Source organism: Annulohypoxylon truncatum (assembly GCF_022578515.1).
Source record: "Annulohypoxylon truncatum strain CBS 140777 unplaced genomic scaffold F4807scaffold_1, whole genome shotgun sequence".
Classification (NCBI taxonomy): domain Eukaryota; kingdom Fungi; phylum Ascomycota; class Sordariomycetes; order Xylariales; family Hypoxylaceae; genus Annulohypoxylon; species Annulohypoxylon truncatum.
Genome location: NW_025953787.1, coordinates 2,030,347 through 2,049,481, shown reverse-complemented (window position 1 = coordinate 2,049,481; position 19,135 = coordinate 2,030,347). Strand labels below are relative to the sequence as shown.

The following is a 19,135-nucleotide window of genomic DNA, read 5'->3' as shown; positions in this document are numbered from 1 at the left end:
TAAAAATACCAGCTCGTACTTGCGCACGGACCCTTCCTTTTAGAGTACTTTGATTTGTATGGGGATTTTGTATGGTGGAAAACGTACTAAAACGGCCAAGATTTTTTCCTTGTAGCTGGTAAAAAAGGCAAAAAGACCCCTCCTAAACTCGGGCAAAAATAATAACCTTAGGCAATGATCACACCTTACTTCACCTTAAACTAAGAAAGGGAGAAGTTTTTTCTGATACCCAAATCTTCTAACCTCAACCTCCGCTGCTCTCCTCTGACATATTACATTTGAAGAAGATTTCCGATTCATTCGTAGTCATCATACGTAGTTAGTAACACAGCCATGTTACCTCCAACCGTCATCAGAACTTGTCCTTCGCTGGACGACGACTTTCAGCCGTTGAGTGAGTACCAAGCTCAAACTCCGGAAACATTCTTCGACGGAAAGCCAATTCTATACTACCACGACGAGAATGTGAAGGCGTGGGTCTCGGCAGAACAACATGATCTCTTGTATATCTTCTCCAAGCCACCTGATGACGCCAATACGCCACTAAGCCCTTCCCCACCGGAGTCCTATGCGCTCGAAAACAACGGCGGGCAACACTTGCGTGAGGAGAAAGTCGAGGTATTCGTTGCGTCGAAGCGAGTACAATTCATATTCTCATTCGGATGGAGTGTCAACTAACATAATATCTATAGTAAGCTGACACTGTTTTCTCATAAGAGCGGAGCTGGCATCGAGATACCATACCCTGCTATCACGCTCCACGCAATAAAGAACTTCCGCCACGCGGAGAGACCTGATGATGCTTCATTCAAGTTCATTGGAGTCTACATGCAGATCGATTTTCCAGGATCGGGAGAAGAGGATGATCAAAGCTTTGATCCCATTGAACTCACCCTTATCCCCTTCAAGGCATCCTCTACGGAGACTTCGGTCGTTGATCCTGTGAATAGCGAAAGGGCTACTGCTTTGTTTAACCAGGTATCTGCGTGCTCTAACTTGCATCCCGATCCCCAGGACGAAGAGGAAGAGGACGAAGGAGAAGACAGTTTCGATCGTATCGTCTTTGAAGGAAATGTTGAGGGCGAAGCCATAGAAGGGTTACCCGGTGCTTTTCGAGGGGATGTCAATGGCGGTCTCCCACCCCCAATGCCGGGAAGCTCTGGTTGGATCACCGCCGAGAACGTCAATCAATACTTCGATGGAGACGGCAACTGGATCGGAGAGAATGGTGGAAGTGGTGAGCTTGGAGATGGAGCAGGCCGTGTCCGAGGGCGTGACGAAGTGGAGGGAGACGGTGCGGACGGTCAAGTAAACGGCGATGACGTTGACTTGAAACGTCCACGAACCGAATGAACGAACCGTGTTATGTAGCAGATCATGCCCTCATCCCCAGGGAGAGGCCACGGTCGGTCCGTCTCGCGGGCCTTGAGGCACCTGTATATCAATGGAATACATTTGCCTAGTAATTCACATGAACTGGGTTTCTTACCACAGTGAGTCTAATAACCAGTTTCCCACCTAGAAATTATGTTTCTTTACTTATTATCAGCCGATGTTAGATACCCAGAGAAGCTCGATTAATAAAGTGGACCCATAAACTCCCATAATCAAGTAATTCGAGACCCCGGTGGTGTACATGAGACCCTAATACGGCCAACTCCTCCGTACTCCTGAAAGACTATACTAGGATGCCCTAGACGGGCTAGGTAAGTTAACAACAAATATATAACGAAGATAAAAGGTATCAGGCAAACTGTTTACACGACAAAAGAAAAGAAAAATACACCCCTCCTCTTAGAAAGGTAGTAGTAACACAACCACGTCCTAACTAATCCTTCAGAAAACCCTCCGTATCGTATAAGCTTTCCACACTCGCCCTCTTAACCGTCGTCTCTTCGCGCCTCAACTTCGTAGCATGAGTCCGGAGCCGTTCAGCGTACTTCGCAGGACTACCCCCCACCTTCCCGCCACCGCTCTTCACCGCGTCCAAGCCCCCCTGCAGCACAACCGTCCCCCTCCGCGCCCTCGACACGCTCGCGCTCCGCACCGGACTATCCCTTTCCCTATCCCTTGGCCCCCGGACGCTCCTCCTCAACCCCGCCCCCGCACCCGCACCCGCACCCCGATTCTCCTCCGCACCACCCTTCAGCGCGCCCCCGAGCGCGAGATAATTCCTGCCCCCGCCGCCCTGGCGCCCGGGACTGAACCCGCCGCCGCGCATGAGCGGCACCGTGGCGCTGGCCGTGCTCTGGTCGCTCAGGACGCTGACCTGGCTGTTCATGCGCCGCAGCTCCGTGATCGCCGCCGACATCCGCACGCTCTTGCCGCGCTTCGCCGCCGTCAGCGACCGCATCGGCGGCACTCGGTCCCCGTTATCGTCCTGGTGGTCCTGGTCCTGCGAGTACAGCGACCCGTCCGACGGCATGCTGCGCCGCGGCTTTAGGGGAGAGCCTGGCAGAGGGGCCATTATTACCGTCGTCGTCGTTGTTAGTGTAGGCTGTTGTGGTTGTTGTGATTGTTGTTGTGGCGCCGACTTGGGACTTGGGTGTGGTCGGATCTTCTCGATCGCGCTCTCGTAGCTCGGGATGCGGAATCCGACGCGTGATTCGCGGCCTGACGACGATGTCGGAATCTGGCTACTGAACTGCGAGGGCGAGCCCGGGCCCGAGCACCGCGGCGTCCTGTCCCCGTCGCCCTCCTGCGACTCCCCGTGCGCGTACGTGTAGCTATCGTACACGGACGACAATCCGGCCTCGGACACGGTGGGGCTGGGCGCGCGCCGCGGGTTGCTAGGAGAGTTGAGGATGGACCTAGGCGACGGCATCGCGGTCCTACGAGCCGGCGACGGCGTCGGCGTCTTGTCGAACTGGCTCTCCTGCGACGGGTTCCGGGTGCCGGGCGAGGAAGAAGAGGAAGAAGAGATGGAGTGCTTCGGATCCGACTTCCTCCTCCTCTTCGGGAAGTCCACGGGCAGCGGGGAGAACACTTTCGACAGGCGAGCCGGGTTCCGCGGCGTCGCTTCTGCGACGACGGTGAACGGGTCGTCTTTCTCGCTCGGCGCGTGCACCATGAATGTGGACCTGCTGCTCTTGGGCAGGTCTACGGATTTCCCGTTCTGTCGCGATGCAGGGCGTGAGGCGGGCGTGTTGTTGGGGACGACTGTGCCGCCGAGGGTGCCTCGGCGGATGCGTAGGGGCGACGGGATGTCGTCGTCGTCGAATTTGCGCGTGGGGCTCTTTGCTACGTCTGTCGCTCCCGAGTTGCGGTTTGACCTAAGCATGCCGAACGCCGAGAGCACTTTCTCCGGAGTGCGTCGAGGCGTGTGCGCTGGGCTGCTCCCGAAAACTAAATCCGCGGCCGGTGGGCTGCGGATCGACCCCTCTTCCATGCTGTAAAGTGTGGATAGGGCGGACGACATGGTGCTCCCGTTGGAAAATGGACGGGACTGTTGTTGCTTCTGTCCTTGCGGACTAGGGGTCGGTTCATTGGACCTGGTGACGCGGCTCGGACTGGATAGCGCGGTCCGTACTTCGCTGAGCGATTCCCGCCTGGGAGCCACGAGGCTGTCTGGCTCAGATACCATTGATTGTTGCGACATCCGCGGGTTGTGGGATGGCTGTCGCGAGTGTCTCGGCGTCTGCATCTGCCGTTGCGGAGATTGGTTCTTGGGGGTGCAGCCTTCTAGCTCCGCGTACGACATCGTCGCCGGCGCGCTCTTGTGGCTCTTAACGGGACTTACGTCTCCGCTATTTGTCGGGTCGTAACTGTAGTCTATCGGTTTGCCATCGTGATAATACTGGCCGTTCATCGGTCTTCCGGTGGAGTATGGTGTATATGGCATATACGGCGTCATTAGGGTCTGCCGTCTCTCGCTCCTGAGTCCATCCTGGAGCCTTTCGGCGGTCATGCGCAGTATCTCTGTCAATTCCGTGTCCGTGGCGCTGTGATCTAATATCGGCCGTCCTCGCGTCTGTCCCTGCTGGCCGTTGGACGGAGCAGGCAGACGTGATGTGCCTGCCAACTGCTGCGCCGCCTGGAACGAGACTCTGTTCCTGTATCTCGGGTTGTGGACAATATCCGGCGGTGACTGAGCCGGGTTATTAGATCCGGAACCAGGACTAACCAGGTTGGTGGGGCCGTACGATCTCTGAGGACTGGGGTACATCTGTTGCTGCTGCTGTTGCTGCCGGTTTGGACTCGGCGTCGTCGTATAAGAAAAGCGAGCCCCCTGTTGGGCCTCTCTGGCGCTCTTCTCGGCGGGACTCTCGACAGGCGATTCGTAATGCTGTCCCGCTCCCGGAGGCGTATCCGTGCAAGGAAGCGTGGGACTAATCTCGCCCATCCCGCTCCTAGTCGATAGCCTGCTAAGTGAGCGGCTGAGCCCGCCGTCGAACCAGCTCACCATGCGCCTGTGCTTCAGCTTCGTGCGCTGGGGCGACGTGATGGTCGGCCCGTGCAGCGCGTCCTCGTCGATCCACGACGTCTTGCGCCGGTGCGTGTACACGCCATACCCGCGCTGCTTCTCCGGGTCCCGCGACTTGCCCAGCGTGATCTGGCTCTGGTTCGCCGTCTCCACGCTGCCGCGCCGGCTCCCGTTCCTGCTCTCGTCCCCGATAAAGCTCAGGCTGCCCTGCCGAGTCCGCGTCGGCGACACCGCCGTGAAGCTCGAGCGGCTGCTCTCCTCGGGCAGAACGTCCTCGTCGTTGGCGTCGTCCTTGTCGTACTTGGTCACCTGGCCGATGATGCTCCTCTTGCGCAGCCGGTTGGGCCCGGGCACCTCTACGACGCCGGATTCGACGGTGTTGCCGAAGGCCGAGTTGGACTTGCGACGCCGCGTTGTTCGCCGCGCGAGCTTGACGAGGATCCCCGCGACGACGAAGAACAGGACTGCGGCGCCGCCGATGGCGATCCCGGCTATGGCGCCTGTTGAGAGGATGGCATCGGAGGGGGAGGCAACTTCTCTCCTTGTGTTGTTGGACATTGTGTGTTGTGTATATTCCGTAGCTGTATAATCCTAAGTTATGGTTCCCTATTCCCGGCGTGCGTGCTCGTACTCAGAACAAAGCGTATTCTGAAATATATCGGTGTCGACGGCTTGCTATCATGCTATTTGGCGAATCGTATAATAATCCCGAAGGAGCGAGGACGTCGTGAACTTTCACATCAGTCTTACTTAGATGCAGTAACGTTTGTTGGAAATGAGACGGGAGAAAAGAAGCACGATGCGAATAGATGAGGATAACTCGCAAAACAAAACACAATCCCGGCGGTAAACACAATCTACGCTCTCGGAATGCGTCATCAGAGGCCTCAAATTTCACGTTGGAATGCGTTGCTATCTCGGTGTGCGTGCTGAGTGTGCTCGGGTGACTCCTCGCATTCCAGCCGGCAACAGTGTCATCCCAGGCTTCCGAGACAAGAAATTGGGGGAAGATGCACTGGTATCCTACTTATTCCACACCTACCTAGGTAAGCAAGACGATTAAGATTACGATAGTTCATGATATACTCTACTAGAGGCGTTAGCTTTTAAACCCATTCAGCAGTACTACACCAAGGTAGTACGAAACCATCACGCCACGAAGTAAGAAAAACGATCTCGATAACTAAAGCGAACTATCATCACTACCTAACGCAAGGTGGTGTAAAAAGAGAAGCTATTCACAGATAACGAACTAGCACGTCAGGACGAAGCAATAGAAAATTGGTGGCGAGGTCACTAGTTGCGATAACGAAACTCAGATTGATCACAGAGGACGGATGACTGTTTGGTTCATTGATGTCATTGAATTTCTTGAGATTTGTTTTTGATGCTTGTAACCTCAAGGCCCAGGGAAATTCGAAAGATCTCTTGCCGGAAGAGATACACGCCCAAAATCGAATCATCACCTAGGCCATGCATGTTTTGTATGTCTCAACTCTGCAAACAGACTCGCCACCCTATTGTTCGTCAAACGCCCAGATATGAATCCCTTATGCAATATATTGCCAGCCGAGACCGGCTTTGCATTGCGTAAAGAGATGTATGCAATCATTTCTGCATTGATGCCTTGCAATCCATCGCGTATGTCCTTGCTCCTCCGGAGAGGAGCCCCCCAATGTACTGAAAAGTTTCCGGGCGTAACGGAATCAGACCCTGAAACGTGATGCAAAATTTATCGCCAATTCCCATCGACGAGAAAATATTTCCACCGAAACGAAGAGAAGAGAATGACTAGGTTGATCACTTATGATCGTCGAGCATGGTGCTGGTGTCGCCATAAGTGCTTTTCACGCAGCTTTCGTGCAGAGATTGCCGGTTGGGACGTCACCGTCATAGTGGTCAGGACGTCATCAGTTACGTACACGACAGGCTCCATCCAAACTATCTCCTCGACTACGCCAGCGTTTGTGACCGTCTGGGTGCTAACAACTTCGTAGGACACGCCCGGCTGAGAAGCAACTTCCGGTGCGGAAGTAGTTGTGGGCGCAGGTGGCGCGGAACTCGAAGCGACACTCGAAGACGATGTTTGGGCCGCGGGCATACCGAGTGCATTGAAGGCTGCAGATGACGACGTTGCCGCCGACTCAATGAAGGCTCCACCCGTGGGGAGGCTGAGTGAGCTTGCGATAGATGAGGTGATTGGGGCAATGCTGGAAGATGCGGTTGCCGAGCCACCACCAAATACACCACCGAGCCAGCTGGTAGCAGCAGAGATTGCAGAGTCGATCGGGTTACCGCTGCCAGGAGTAGCAGACTGAGGACCAGATTGGATCGCAACGTTGCCTGGGAGACTCTTCAAGTCCGCTGCGGAGTCGTCCTCCTGAGCTAACGCAACAGGCATGTCGAACTTACAAGTGTTCTGCTCCGCCTCACTTTGGAGAGGAGTTGGGCTTACGAAGAGAGGACAGTCTCGAATGTCACCGGAGTCGCTCGTGCAGGTGTTAATAGCTTCCTGCAAGAAGTCTGCGTCCCAACCAGCCATGAAGTCACCGTGATAACCGAATCCTTTCATCTTCGTTAGTTATATGATGAGAAATTGAACAATGAGCTTACCAGTTGGATCGCCGTTAGAAACGACAAACTGTCCCTGTCGACCTTGGAACTGCTGCGCATTGGTGTTCCAGATAGTTTCGTAGAACAGAGTGACCAGGCGCTGAGGATGAGTGTCCGGGCAATCGCCATTTCCAACCAAGCTGGGATACGCTACGTGGCTCTTATGATCCGTTGAAGTTGTCTGGCCGTTCCAGCATGAAGGGAACATCAGTTCAAGACGGAGACCATCAGGGCAGTTCCCATCAAGGTAGGTCTTCTCCGGCAGGTAGTGACGGTACAATGAGGCCTCGGGCGTCTTATTATAGTCAAGACAGTTAAACCCAATGGCTCGTTGCTCCAGGTCATCCTGGCTAGTCTGCTTGAGGGCAGCCCAGTTGGATTGAGGGGGGTCAGGTGACTTCGGATCGCCGACAGTGTAGTCTCGACGGTAGTTGCTACCAGCAATCATCTGGAATCCAGCTGGGAAGGCCGTGACGTTATCTCCACGCAAGAGATAGTACCTATTATTAATATTAGTATCTTCAAATCCATCATCCACCACAAATAAGCAGAGATAAGGGTTGGTGTGGATACGAAAGTGAGGGAGGATAGCAATTAGACATTATATAGACTTGTAGAAGCGTACGTCGTGATTGAAAGGACGATGAAAGCAAACAATTGACTTACGCAAGCATGCCTCCAACTTGAGGAACAAGCTCAAACTCCTTCGTTGAAGCATCCTGGAAATAAAGAGCAGGAGTCCAATACGCCGACTTGTCTTGCGTGACGGCACATGAGGTACAATTACCTCCCATCAGATCATCGAAAGTAGCAGCAAGGTTGAAGCCTATAAGTTGGTTAATAAACTTGGTAAACATTTGATGAAATATACACATTGTCTTCATATCGAAGGCATATTAAAAAATCACAACCCAAGAAGTTGAGAACACTTACCAGAAGATCCATGGACAGTGTGGGTATGAGGCGCCACTTCGCCTAGGTCCATGATAGGGTCAATACGAGCTAGGCCTGTGCGGCCTCGGCACTCCATACGCCAGAAGGCTGACACATCAGTGACGGCGCTCAGGAGAGCGAGGACAGAAAGAGTCTTGGATGCCATTGTAAGGAAGTAGATGTCGGCGATGTTATAAAAATGCGCCGCAAGTACGATTCACAGTTGACAGGCTGTGGTTGTTTGGATGAATTTTTGAGAAGGCGCCGCCTTTCGAGATGTTCGTTGAGATAGTACGGCTCGAAAAAAAAGGGCGTATTCAGTTCACTTTCCTTAGGTCCTTATTTGGTCATTGACAAACACTGAGAGTCAATGATCAGGCGGAGTACAACTTCGGTAGTACGATGTGAATGATTGGTTCCAAACTTGGCCGGTCCCTTTGTCGATATCGGCAAACCACCGATGACCTTCGTCGCCTTTTGCTGAATTCCTTGATGTCGCACCCAACGTAACCAATGCTGTCGCCTGTCCTTTCCACCTCGACTCTCCCAAATCAGTTCCTTGTCCTTCCAAATCTACCCTTACTATCCAGAGCAGTCACTGCACTTCAATATCTGTGAATTTGCGCTGCGGTGGAGAGATGAAGTGCTGTGCGAAGTATGGATGGATTCCACGATTCGATATGTAGTCTTGGATGGATACGATTTGATGATTTTAGAAGAGTGGTGTCCACTAAGTTTCGAGATTCGTTGTAAATTCCTTGCCTATCACTAACCTCACTAAGACGGGTGTCAAAGACTTGTTTGCTTGCTGCTTCGGAGTCGTAACGAATGCGATCAACACAGGAAAAAAAGAATGTGATACTGCCAATAATCTAGATGGAAGTCTAGACTATTAGTCAATATGAGTAAAAGAGCGTGAGCTGACGATGAATCGTCGGTTGGTATGAATGAGCGGAATGCTTCGGCGGTGATGTGTAAGGGTGCAGACCCGAAGGGAACGAAAGAAGAGACGAAGAGAAGTTGGGATGAAGGGGGATGGTGAGAAGTAGTAGCGCGTAGAAAGGGCAAAGATCGCGGGAGGTAGGTGGGGACCAGTCGCATAAGGAGGTTGAGTATCGTGAGACAGTACGGGGTAGGGCAGGTACTATCCGGTACAAGGATACATCGCTACCCTAACAAGCCTAGTGACCCGTCAGGAGGTCAACTTTTGTCCTACGTGTACCCCACGATTACATAAGTAGGTATCTAACTCCATTAAAAAGGGTTCATCTCATGTATGTATTTCTCAGTACCTATGTACCTCTGTACCTACCTAGGTATGTGAGAAGGATCTGGTTTCGATCGTGTAATCCAGTTTGTATAATCACTTCCAACATGTGCAGTTAGGGATATAAGTTGATCTGCCTCCTTAGCTATCGATACATACATGATATTCATCAACACCCTCAAACAGCCCAAGGCCAGTCTGATAACGGTTCATAGGTTACGCAAGGAAGGGGCTTACTACAAAGCTTGGCGAGGTGACAATTCGGCTTTGAGAGAAACCCTAACCAGATCGTCATTCCTACCGAAGAAATGATTAGGCAGTTTACTGGATTGAGTTAGACCGTCTAGCCTATCAAAATTATATAATCAGGGGTCTTCTTTCCTTATTGGCTAGAAATATCCAGGAACGGTGAAGAACGACAAGGGGGTATACCCGCAGGTGCGACGCCCAATTCTCCAATCTCCAATCTACGGGCAAGAACACTTTAAATGCCGCCGCCGTAAACGCAGGTACAACATCATCCATCCATTCAATTCAAATCAATTTCAGCCATTAATCGGAGAACGGCGCAGCTAATGATACACAGCGTGACATCTTTTAGTGTGCCTAGATAACACACATACTGCCAGCTGCTCATGCGCCGTTCAAAAGTTTGCTTTACTGTAGGATAGTCGGAGGGGACATGGTGTAGCATAGTACATGTGTGAGCAAGTCATCAAACAAGTGATCCATCTCTTTATATTATAGATAATTATCTTTCATAGCTGCATGCTAACTGTGCACTACGCTGCTGGTAGTCGGACTAGCTACTTCTTTCCAATACATACAATTTGGAGACTCAACGCAAAGCGCAAGGACCTAGGTAGGATTCGGTTGCTTCTCCGATAACCATCAATAGTATGCGAATGCGCCTTATGTCATCCACAGCAACGGTACCGTTTCATTAGGTACATGCAGGTACTTACTAGACAGCTAAACTAAAGGAGGGGCAGAAGTCGGGATGGAAAAATTCCAGGCCCATGAAACAGTTTCAGGGACTAAAATACAAGATCAGCCAATTAAAACCCTTCGCTTTGCCTGACAATTACTTGCTTGGGAATGCAAACGTGGTCTACGCAGACACTTTCAGACCGAAGAAATATCCTTAAATTTTACACCTCAGCAGCCAGGCATATTCGCATAGGACTCTGTAGTCTCTTGAATACGTGTTCTACATAGTATGATCCATAGTACCCATTTGCTTTGGTTGCTAAGTAGATACATATGTATCTTCTACACCGTCAAATAGTTTTTCGAGTGAGAGTGTGATAGCGCCGCTTTATCTGTAGTGAAAACCAAGAGTCATGTTTAATTCAATGAATTATGAATTAAAACTGAAGCACAAGACGTCCTCTCATATCGGTCAATCGGACCGTGATTGGAATACACCCGTCCGGCACATGTACTTCGTGTACCAAAGATTTAGACGGGAAGAAAAGATGACGAAATGATCTACCGGTGGGAAATTTTCATATACGTAAGGCACAAGGTGTGATTGGTCGCTTTTTAGCAGATGCTGCTCAGCTCATCACAATTAAACTAAAACCATACAGGGCACACCCTGGATAATTACCCAGATGTACCTAACCTGCCTGCCCACGAAGGTCCTATGTAATAAGTTGAACGTTCCTCTCTCAAGCCTTACGTATCCAACAGTCTTCTATGCATATATTGTCCTCAATTGCAATCCTAAAAGCATCAGTCTCTGTACCTGCTGTATCCTATCCCTCAATTCATTCCCTCCCCATTAAATATTTTACTACCTCATGAAAATAGTATTTTCACATAATGTCTTCAGTATTAATGCAGTGATGAGCATAGAAGTCGACAAATTCGCGCCGTTTAGATAGTACGCAATGCCGAATGCTTACTCTAGCGGTAGCTTCCAAGTTGTTAAGCAACTGCCCAGTCTGCCAGTGGCTGAATATATTCTTGTGATGATCACTGCAATATAAAAGGGGGATCATCATCAAAGTCCTAAGTGTGTACATCGCGCAGGCATGGATCAGCATAGCCGCATGGGACAAGAGAATAATGACAAGAAACCGGTATTTAATATTAGAAGAATCGTAGCCTTGCAAGGCCGCTTTAAATTGACAGTGAAAGTAATAAAATTCGCTGAAGAGAGTAATAATATTCAGACGTTTGCATGGAGCAAATAGAGGCTACAAAAGGTGCAAATAGTTGAAGTTCAACATAGAACATGCTACTGGGAAGGCGGAGTCGTACGTATACATTAGTATGTACCTAAATGGGAGCTGAGCAGGTGATTGAGTGGGGATTAAACTGGATTACATAATAAACGGCCTGACGGCTTAAGCCACACACGGTTATCCCCGTAGCTTTAGTAGTATCAGCCACAATTTGACCCATATCTGAGTGGATCGTTGAAACGAACAGCTGGATCTGTTCAGATGCGACAGCGCATGGAAAACAATTCCTAGACGAACATCACGGCCGGTGTAGGCATGGAACTAATAATGTGGCATCCTTGATATGACGATATTGCCAATTCCTTCCGCGCAACGATGGATGATCTCTCCGGACTTGATTGGTCTTCAGCCAACTCTGGCAAAAGCAACAATAAACCTTCCATGAACCCGAAGCCGAACCCTATGAACCCACCTTCTTTCTACCCGAGCCTACGTCCGACCCCATCTCCTCAGCCTTCCGGCCGATCTACGCCCCTCTCCGCCCAAGGCTCCGGCTTCACTGCACCTAAGCCGACTACCTCCAAACCAGCCGCCGATAGCTTCAGTAACCTCGTAAGCTTTAGCGGCGCCAAAAGCAATACCAATTTAAGCCTTCGAGAACGGCAAGAGCAGCTCGAGGCTCAGAAGCGCCAGAAGGAAGAAGAAGAAAGGCGAAAGCTACAATCACAGTATGGAGGCGGCCAATTTTGGGATAATATCGCACAGGGCTCTACGCCCGCATCTCGAACTATCTCTCCGGCTGCCCACGCAATTGGTAGTGGGATAGGGACTCAGAATGGACATCAGAAGAACGACGACGACGACCTCTTTGCTGCATTCAATAGAGATACCCAGGTCGACAATGCCAGTCACTTTCCTCCGCCCGCGCACGAACAGTCAAGGAAAAACACTCCAGCGAGTGGACCTCAGCTTGATCTAACATCCGCCAATGCATGGAATAAACCTACTACTTCAGGTGGAGATCAGTTCGACGACGATGATGATCCTTTCGGCTTGAACAAGGTGAAGGGTCAACCACAGAGGCAGCCAACTAATGACGCAGAAGAAGATGACGACCTCTTAGGGGACCTTGGCAAACCGGTCGATGAAGTACGACGGAAAACTCAAGCAGCTCAGGCGGCTCAGGCAAAACCAGAACCGGGGAGGCCTATCGAGGATTCTGATTCGGAATCGGAACCTGAAGCTCCCCCGAGAGGAAGCAGCTCAGATCCATTTGACCAAGCCGTGGCTGAATTGGTCGACATGGGTTTCACGGCCGAGAACGCAAGGCGGGGTTTAACGGAAAGCGGTGCAGGTTTGAACGTCCAAGCGGCAGTCGGCTGGCTCTTAGATGATGCGCATAGACAGGCGCGCAATAAGCCGACTCCTTCAGAATCAAGTACAGAACGACCGAGGAGGGATGATAACCGTTCTAGAAACCGCGGCGGTCCTGCGTGGATGAGTGAGGACCAACATGATGATATTCCTTCGCAAACAGAAAACCGGTCACCGGTTTCAGGAGATGACTTTTCAAAAAGAGCAGCAGCAGTGAGCTCGAGCTTCTTCAAAACTGCCAATTCTCTTTGGAAGAGCGGACAGAAACAGGTCCAAAAAGCAGTCGCTGATTTCCAGGAAAGCGGCGATCCTAGTCAACCAAAATGGATGCGGTCAGCTCAGCTAGAAAGGTCACATTCGGGAGGGAATGTGTCTCAGACTGCCACTGATGAGGCTCTGATGTTGGAGTCCGGTGGGCCGCCAGATAGACAACCATCTAGGCCTACCCAAAGGCGACCTGACGAAGGTCGAGGTCAATCCCCGGCTCTGCCGAGTCGACCAGTTCCTCATTCCTCGGGGGCACCTAAATGGCAGCAAACAGCACAGCCGAGCGCGCGAGATCCCCGGGCACGGTTAAACAAGCAAGCTATTGAGGATCAAAGCGCACAAGCTTACGTCAGTCCCGCGAGAAGGAAGAAAGCAACACCTCAACCAGCACCCCAACCCGCGCCTGAGCAGAACCTCCTCTTCGATCAAGCTACTTCATCTAGGCCTCAGCGCTCTCCTCAGCCATCAGGCCCCGCAACTAAACCACCTACGCAGGCTCCTCCAAAACCCATTACACCGCGGCCATCCGCCCCTACTAGGAAGATACCTACCATCCCTTCGTCGGTGTTAGAAGCCTCTACACGACATCGTCTAGAAGGAACTGCACATTTCAAACGAGGAGACTACGACGCCGCACATACGAGTTACACGAACTCCCTAGCTGGCATACCACAATCGCATCCTATTTGCATTATTCTCCTTACTAATCGCGCGCTTACTGCATTGAAGACCGGCAGCCCTAAGCAGGCTGTAGGCGACGCAGATGCCGCCATTGGTATTATAGGGCCCTCCCACGGCGAAGGCGAGAAAGTCGCATTGCCTGATGGCGAATCCCGCGATATGAAAGATCTATATGGTAAAGCGCTCAGTCGGAAAGCGGAGGCGCTCGAACAGATGGAGAAGTGGGCGGATGCCGGAAACGTTTGGCAGCAATGTGTCGAGGCGAGCGTCGGCGGGGCCAATGCTATCGCTGGCCGGCAGCGGTGCCAAAAGGCACTTGCTCCCAAGCCCAAACCTACCCCGAAACCAGCACAGGCGGCCAAACCTCGACCGAAGCCATCTGCTATATCCGATCTTGGCCCACAAAAAAGCTCCGAGGCAGTACAGCGCCTTCGGGAAGCCAACAAAGCGGCCGAGGCAGCCGACGACGAGAAGTTCGCCCTCAGCGAGAAGGTTGACGCAAGAATCGCCGCATGGCGAGACGGCAAGAGGGACAATCTGCGCGCTCTCCTCGGAAGCCTTGACACGGTATTATGGGAAGGCAGTGGATGGAAGAAAATCGGCTTGCACGAATTGGTCATTGCAAACAAGGTCAAGATACACTACATGAAAGCCATTGCCAAGTGTCATCCTGACAAGGTGAGTTCCTCCTATCTCTGAGAGGTCGTCTACTATCCTATTCATCACAACATCGTTTCTAACGAGAGTATACAGCTACCGCAAGATGCAAGCACGGAGGTAAGACTTATTGCCGGCACAGTGTTCGCCACTCTCAACGAGAGTTGGGATAAGTTCAAAGCCGAGAACGGGTTGTAGATTCGAACAATGCCTTGAATGCCATAGAGTAAGGTGATATATCAAATTTCAAAAGAGTGGTTATAGAAATGAGAACACGAGTTTAGGGTGCGGCACAGAATCCGCCAGTACTAATTTGGAATTCCGTGAATGTTGAAGCCATGGCGCGGCGAGTATAAGGATTCCCGGGGTTCGGACGAGGTCGAACCAACAGTGGCAATTCGCCTTGGTTTTTGAATAGCATCAGTCCATTCTATTGTTACCCCGGATTCCCTAATTCCGGGGTTCGTCGCGTGGTGTCGTTCCCAGTCGGGCAAGTCAGCATACCGAGCACGCGTGTTTGTGTTGGACACCCGGACCTCCTGTATGCCTGTACTACCCCGGACCCTATCGATGTTGTTGAAGAATTCGTATCTCGTGCGAGTAGCTAGTATATCGCGCGAATTTCAAATTTCGGGACGAGTTCCGATCTTGTCATTCCACTGAAGATATGATTTATCATGATGAACGCGACGGCGAGACAATTTTCACAGCTTGGAGTCTTTGGAGGCTGCCAATTACCTAAGGCAAGATCCATTATTTCGTCCATACAAAGTGTCATCGCCGATATAAGACCGTTAGCGAGAAAAAGCCCCTGGTCGAATCGACGTCATATCCTGACCATTTTTCGCACCAGCGCTCCAAGTTAGTCCCTTAGTTACGTCAAAAATTTTCCTCTTCTGCCAGATATCCTTGGTCATACCGGTAAGGCTTCTTAGTGTACTCGTGCGAATTCGGGTTACCGGATTGGGAAATCCGACCACGATTCGTTCCTCTTAGCGTCGCCGCCGACGAGTTTCTTTCGCATCCATCTAATCCATTTAACCTTTCCGGTACTGTTGGACTAGGCGAATTAGCGTCCAAGTTTTAGTTGGTTTGCGGGGACCCTGGGCTGTTTTGGAATGGGGAATGGGGGGATCCTACTGCCTTTCCGGGGGAGGGCCCTTCTAACTTAGAAGGTGCCGCAGAAGAGCCACAGAATAGCCACTTCCCCTACAATCCCCTACCACTGGTTACCAAAGCAGCAAGGAAAGTTTACCTTTGCAGTTGCAGGTGATTTCCCCTAGATGGTGCGATCTTACCCGCGTGCCGCCCAATTGCTAATCGAATCATCTCACCCGCAATCTTCCTATCGGTCCCTCCGATTTCTACAACCTACAACCGTGACATCGGGAAGAGATTATCTTCAACGACCTCCTTTCATCCATGGCGCCGAAAAGTTCCAGGGCCTCCACATTCCAACAACAACAGTTCCACCGCCGGGTTCAGGTGCTCGGCCACTCGACTCCAGGTACCCGCTATGCTGTGTACGTAGATCCGACCGGGTTCGTGACCCCACCAGTGAGAAGACGAGGTTCCAGTTTTTCCCTACTTGCTGGTTGGTAACCCCGGCTTCTATACTCGAAAGGGTTGGAGTCAAGTTGCCGCTCAGCGGTCTATATCTTTGCCTCTTTGATCTCGCGGTCGCTGCTTATATCACCTTTACGTGGAATAATCATACATATATAGACGTGAATTACCCCCTCTTCAGTAGCCTATATCTCGAAGGTGAAATCCACTTCCTCTTTTCTCTTTTGCACCCTTCCTTTCTCTATTCGGGTCTAAGCCGAGCTGTCTACGACGGTACCAGCAGAGAGGAATTGATACTACCTTCTAAGGTAACACTGGCTACCAACCAGCATATGTACGACCCACATTCTGATCGACATAGGAAAATATAAAAGTCGATTGACGTGCTGATCTGCGTCCAGATTGATCTTACGGCCTATCTCTCTCGTTGACCACCGGACCAGCAGCCTTCTTTTATAAAGATAGCTGGATCATCTCGGCTTCTCATAGCTTTGAGCATATCATCTATCATTAGAAAGACGCCGCCCGTCTCATTTTGTTCACCATGGGGAAGTTTTTCGGCCTTCGCGGCCACTGGCTCAATTATGCCATAGGTATCATCGCAGGATGCGATTTCCTGCTTTTTGGATACGGTACTTTACCTCTGTCGCATGCAAACGGTATTCAAGAAACCTAACATGTCCTAGATCAGGGTGTAATGGGTGGCATCCTCACCATGCCTCAGTTTCTTGCAGACTTCCCCGACATAAACCCAAACGGCGCCCCAAAGAATTCTCCTGAAGCAGCAAGGCGATCCTCTAACCAAGGAATCTCCGTCGCTGCGTATAACTTGGGATGCTTTTTCGGCGCTGTCACCACCATTTTCATATCCAACCCTCTCGGCCGGAGGCGCATGATCATGCTCGGTACCTCCATCATGGTCGTCGGTGCCATCTTACAGGCTAGTGCTACGACCCTCCCGCACTTCATTATCGGCCGTATCATCACTGGTTTCGGAAACGGAGGTAACACCTCAACTATTCCCACCTGGCAATCCGAGACCTCGCGCTCCCACAAACGAGGCAAGCTAGTCATGATAGAAGGTGCTCTAATCACTTGCGGTATCATGGTCAGTTACTGGATAGATCTTGGCTTCAGTTTCATTGAAAACAGCAGCGTCGCCTGGAGATTCCCTCTAGCCTTCCAGATATTATTCTGCTTGTTCATTCTATCCTTTGTTTGGAACTTGCCGGAGTCGCCAAGATGGTTGATCCTCAAGGACCGCGAGGAAGAGGCACTGGAAGTCCTCGCGGCACTATCCGATGCTCCTCCCGATGCCCTGGAGGTAAAGAATGAGTTTATAGCTATTAAGGAGACCGTCATCGAAATGAACAAAGGCACTTTCCGCGACCTATTCACCATGGATAAAGACCGGTATGTCACAATATTGCATCTATCTACGGATTAGTTGCGCACTGATGCTCATATCTTGAAATAGGAACTTCCACCGAACTCTGCTTGCTTTTGTCAACCAAATGTACCAGCAAATCTCCGGTATCAACCTTATCACCTACTATGCCCCTGTGATCTACAGTGGTTTAGGCATGAGCGATTTCATGGCCCGGCTCCTTGCGGCTATCAACGGGACGGAGTATTTCCTCGCTTCATGGCCAGCTGTGTTCATCGTTGAGCGTGTCGGCCGCCGAAACCTTATGCTTTTCGGAGCTGCTGGACAGTCCATGAGTATGGCGGTCTTGGCGGGTGTTAATTCTGCACCAGACAACAAGAGCGCGCAAGCCTGCGCTGTCGCATTCCTGTTTGTTTTCAATACCTTTTTCGCCATTGGTTGGTTAGGAATGAGTACGTACACCCAGTTCCTTTTCCTACTCTTCAGCTCCTTCAAAAAAGTTTTTGTTTTTCTTCAAAATTTAATATCGTATCATTAAGACTTATCTTGCCTTAATCAATTTAACTAACTCTCCCGTAGCTTGGTTGTATCCTGCCGAGATCACGACTCTCAGAACCCGTGCGCCGGCAAACGCGCTGTCGACGTCATCAAACTGGATCTTCAACTTCCTAGTGGTGATGATCACGCCAGTCGCTTTCAACAGCATCGGGTACCAGACGTACATCATCTTCGCAGTTATCAACGCGTTCATCGTGCCGACGGTGTACTTCTTCTTCCCCGAGACGGCGTACCGCTCCCTCGAGGAGATGGACTCCATATTCCACAAGGTGCACGGCGGGAAGGGCTACTTCACCGTCGTCCACGTCGCCGCGAAAGAGCCCCGCCGCTACGGAAAGAACGGCGAGCTTCTCATCGCGTACGAGGAGACTGAGGAGCACAAGGCTCGCGTCGGCCCGCGCCACGAGCACCACGAGAATGGCAGCGGGTCCGCGTCGATCAACGACACAGAGAAGGCCCAGGGAGGCATGTTCATCGAGAACAACGGGGCTCAGTAGGAGTTGCTTGCGCGCTTGTGACTTTTGAGATACCTTGCTCGTTGTTTTTCTAAGGATTGGGAAATAGGGTTTGAAATGGATTGAATGGTGACACGTGACTCCCATATAGATCTAAAATAAGGGGTGTGTGCAAGGTGGAGATGGCGATGGGTGGATCTTCTTTTGCTATAGATATCCGACATTTTGATAGAACATACTGAAAGTATGAATGAATTGGAATTGGATATTGGCAAGGATGCTCGAGCGATGTTGTGACCTGTAGAATTATTGAGTTTAAGTCATGCTTAAGGGACTTTCTCATGAATGATGCCATCTAGCTTCGTAAGAGACTGGAACGAGTCTCGCGAAGAACCAGGATGATGAGAATCTAAGTATCATATTTTGTCCTGGGGAGTAGAATGAGTTCTATATGAGTTCTTTTAGTGTACTCCTACAATAAGTAGACTATCCATTATAGACAGCCCACAATCCCCCTATCAACTAACTTGAGTCGATACTCTATAGCTAATAAATTTTATCGTCTATATCGCGTAGGACGGCACAAAATATGAATCTTTTAACCTACATAGATACAGTACTAACTAGTTTCAACATTCAAACATGCATTCCCCCCCTATTGACCCACAGCCCAACGTGTGAAGAAATTATTATCATATATGGCTACCATAGGTAAAACTTTTTCATCCTGTCGCGGTTATTTTTCTTCTTGAGATTTGATAT

At 50.8% G+C, this 19,135-nt stretch overlaps 6 protein-coding genes across 6 annotated transcripts; 4 read left to right on the top strand and 2 right to left on the bottom strand.

The window, feature by feature from the left end:
* Positions 1–333: 333 nt before the first annotated feature.
* F4807DRAFT_455589 (regulator of volume decrease after cellular swelling-domain-containing protein) lies at positions 334–1,353 on the top strand (the record flags this gene model as incomplete). The annotated part of the gene is made up of 2 exons (XM_048000756.1): positions 334–639; positions 718–1,353. 2 exons carry the CDS (start codon positions 334–336, stop codon positions 1,351–1,353), a joined length of 942 nt encoding a protein of 313 aa, XP_047859658.1.
* A 959-nt stretch (positions 1,354–2,312) lies between these two features.
* F4807DRAFT_406042 (uncharacterized protein) lies at positions 2,313–5,032 on the bottom strand (the record flags this gene model as incomplete). The annotated part of the gene is made up of 1 exon (XM_047996260.1): positions 2,313–5,032. A coding segment is annotated over exon 1 (2,669 nt), but the record flags the coding sequence as incomplete, so codon positions are not given.
* A 1,024-nt stretch (positions 5,033–6,056) lies between these two features.
* Positions 6,057–8,469, bottom strand: F4807DRAFT_21938 (uncharacterized protein). Its single transcript, XM_047994037.1, has 4 exons — positions 7,970–8,469; positions 7,703–7,862; positions 7,037–7,536; positions 6,057–6,988 (listed from the first exon to the last, which is right to left on the bottom strand). Exons 1-4 carry the CDS (start codon positions 8,133–8,135, stop codon positions 6,228–6,230), a joined length of 1,587 nt encoding a protein of 528 aa, XP_047859656.1. The 5' UTR covers positions 8,136–8,469; the 3' UTR covers positions 6,057–6,227.
* Positions 8,470–11,645: 3,176 nt separating this feature from the next.
* F4807DRAFT_21894 (uncharacterized protein) lies at positions 11,646–14,845 on the top strand. The gene is made up of 2 exons (XM_047994033.1): positions 11,646–14,428; positions 14,504–14,845. The coding sequence occupies exons 1-2, from the start codon at positions 11,804–11,806 to the stop codon at positions 14,603–14,605; spliced, it is 2,727 nt and encodes a 908-aa protein (XP_047859655.1). The 5' UTR covers positions 11,646–11,803; the 3' UTR covers positions 14,606–14,845.
* Positions 14,846–15,318: 473 nt separating this feature from the next.
* Positions 15,319–16,613, top strand: F4807DRAFT_21924 (uncharacterized protein). The gene has a single exon (XM_047994036.1). The coding sequence runs from the start codon at positions 15,691–15,693 to the stop codon at positions 16,342–16,344; it is 654 nt and encodes a 217-aa protein (XP_047859654.1). The 5' UTR covers positions 15,319–15,690; the 3' UTR covers positions 16,345–16,613.
* Positions 16,518–18,415, top strand: F4807DRAFT_449404 (general substrate transporter; the record flags this gene model as incomplete). The annotated part of the gene is made up of 4 exons (XM_048000019.1): positions 16,518–16,605; positions 16,660–17,386; positions 17,451–17,812; positions 17,940–18,415. 4 exons carry the CDS (start codon positions 16,518–16,520, stop codon positions 18,413–18,415), a joined length of 1,653 nt encoding a protein of 550 aa, XP_047859653.1.
* Positions 18,416–19,135: the final 720 nt, after the last annotated feature.

What these genes read in the sequence shown, in the direction of transcription:
- F4807DRAFT_21938 (XM_047994037.1), bottom strand. Translation starts at nt 8,135, where the DNA reads ATGGCATCCAAGACTCTTTCTGTCCTCGCTCTCCTGAGCGCCGTCACT. An exon ending in CACTGTCCATGGATCTTCTG is followed by an intron (nt 7,863 to 7,969) that starts GTAAGTGTTCTC and finishes ACCAACTTATAG; the next exon opens with GCTTCAACCTTGCTGCTACT. An exon ending in TTCTAACGGCGATCCAACTG is followed by an intron (nt 6,989 to 7,036) that starts GTAAGCTCATTG and finishes CGAAGATGAAAG; the next exon opens with GATTCGGTTATCACGGTGAC.
- F4807DRAFT_21894 (XM_047994033.1), top strand. Translation starts at nt 11,804, where the DNA reads ATGGATGATCTCTCCGGACTTGATTGGTCTTCAGCCAACTCTGGCAAA. An exon ending in CCAAGTGTCATCCTGACAAG is followed by an intron (nt 14,429 to 14,503) that starts GTGAGTTCCTCC and finishes GAGAGTATACAG; the next exon opens with CTACCGCAAGATGCAAGCAC.
- F4807DRAFT_21924 (XM_047994036.1), top strand. Translation starts at nt 15,691, where the DNA reads ATGGTGCGATCTTACCCGCGTGCCGCCCAATTGCTAATCGAATCATCT.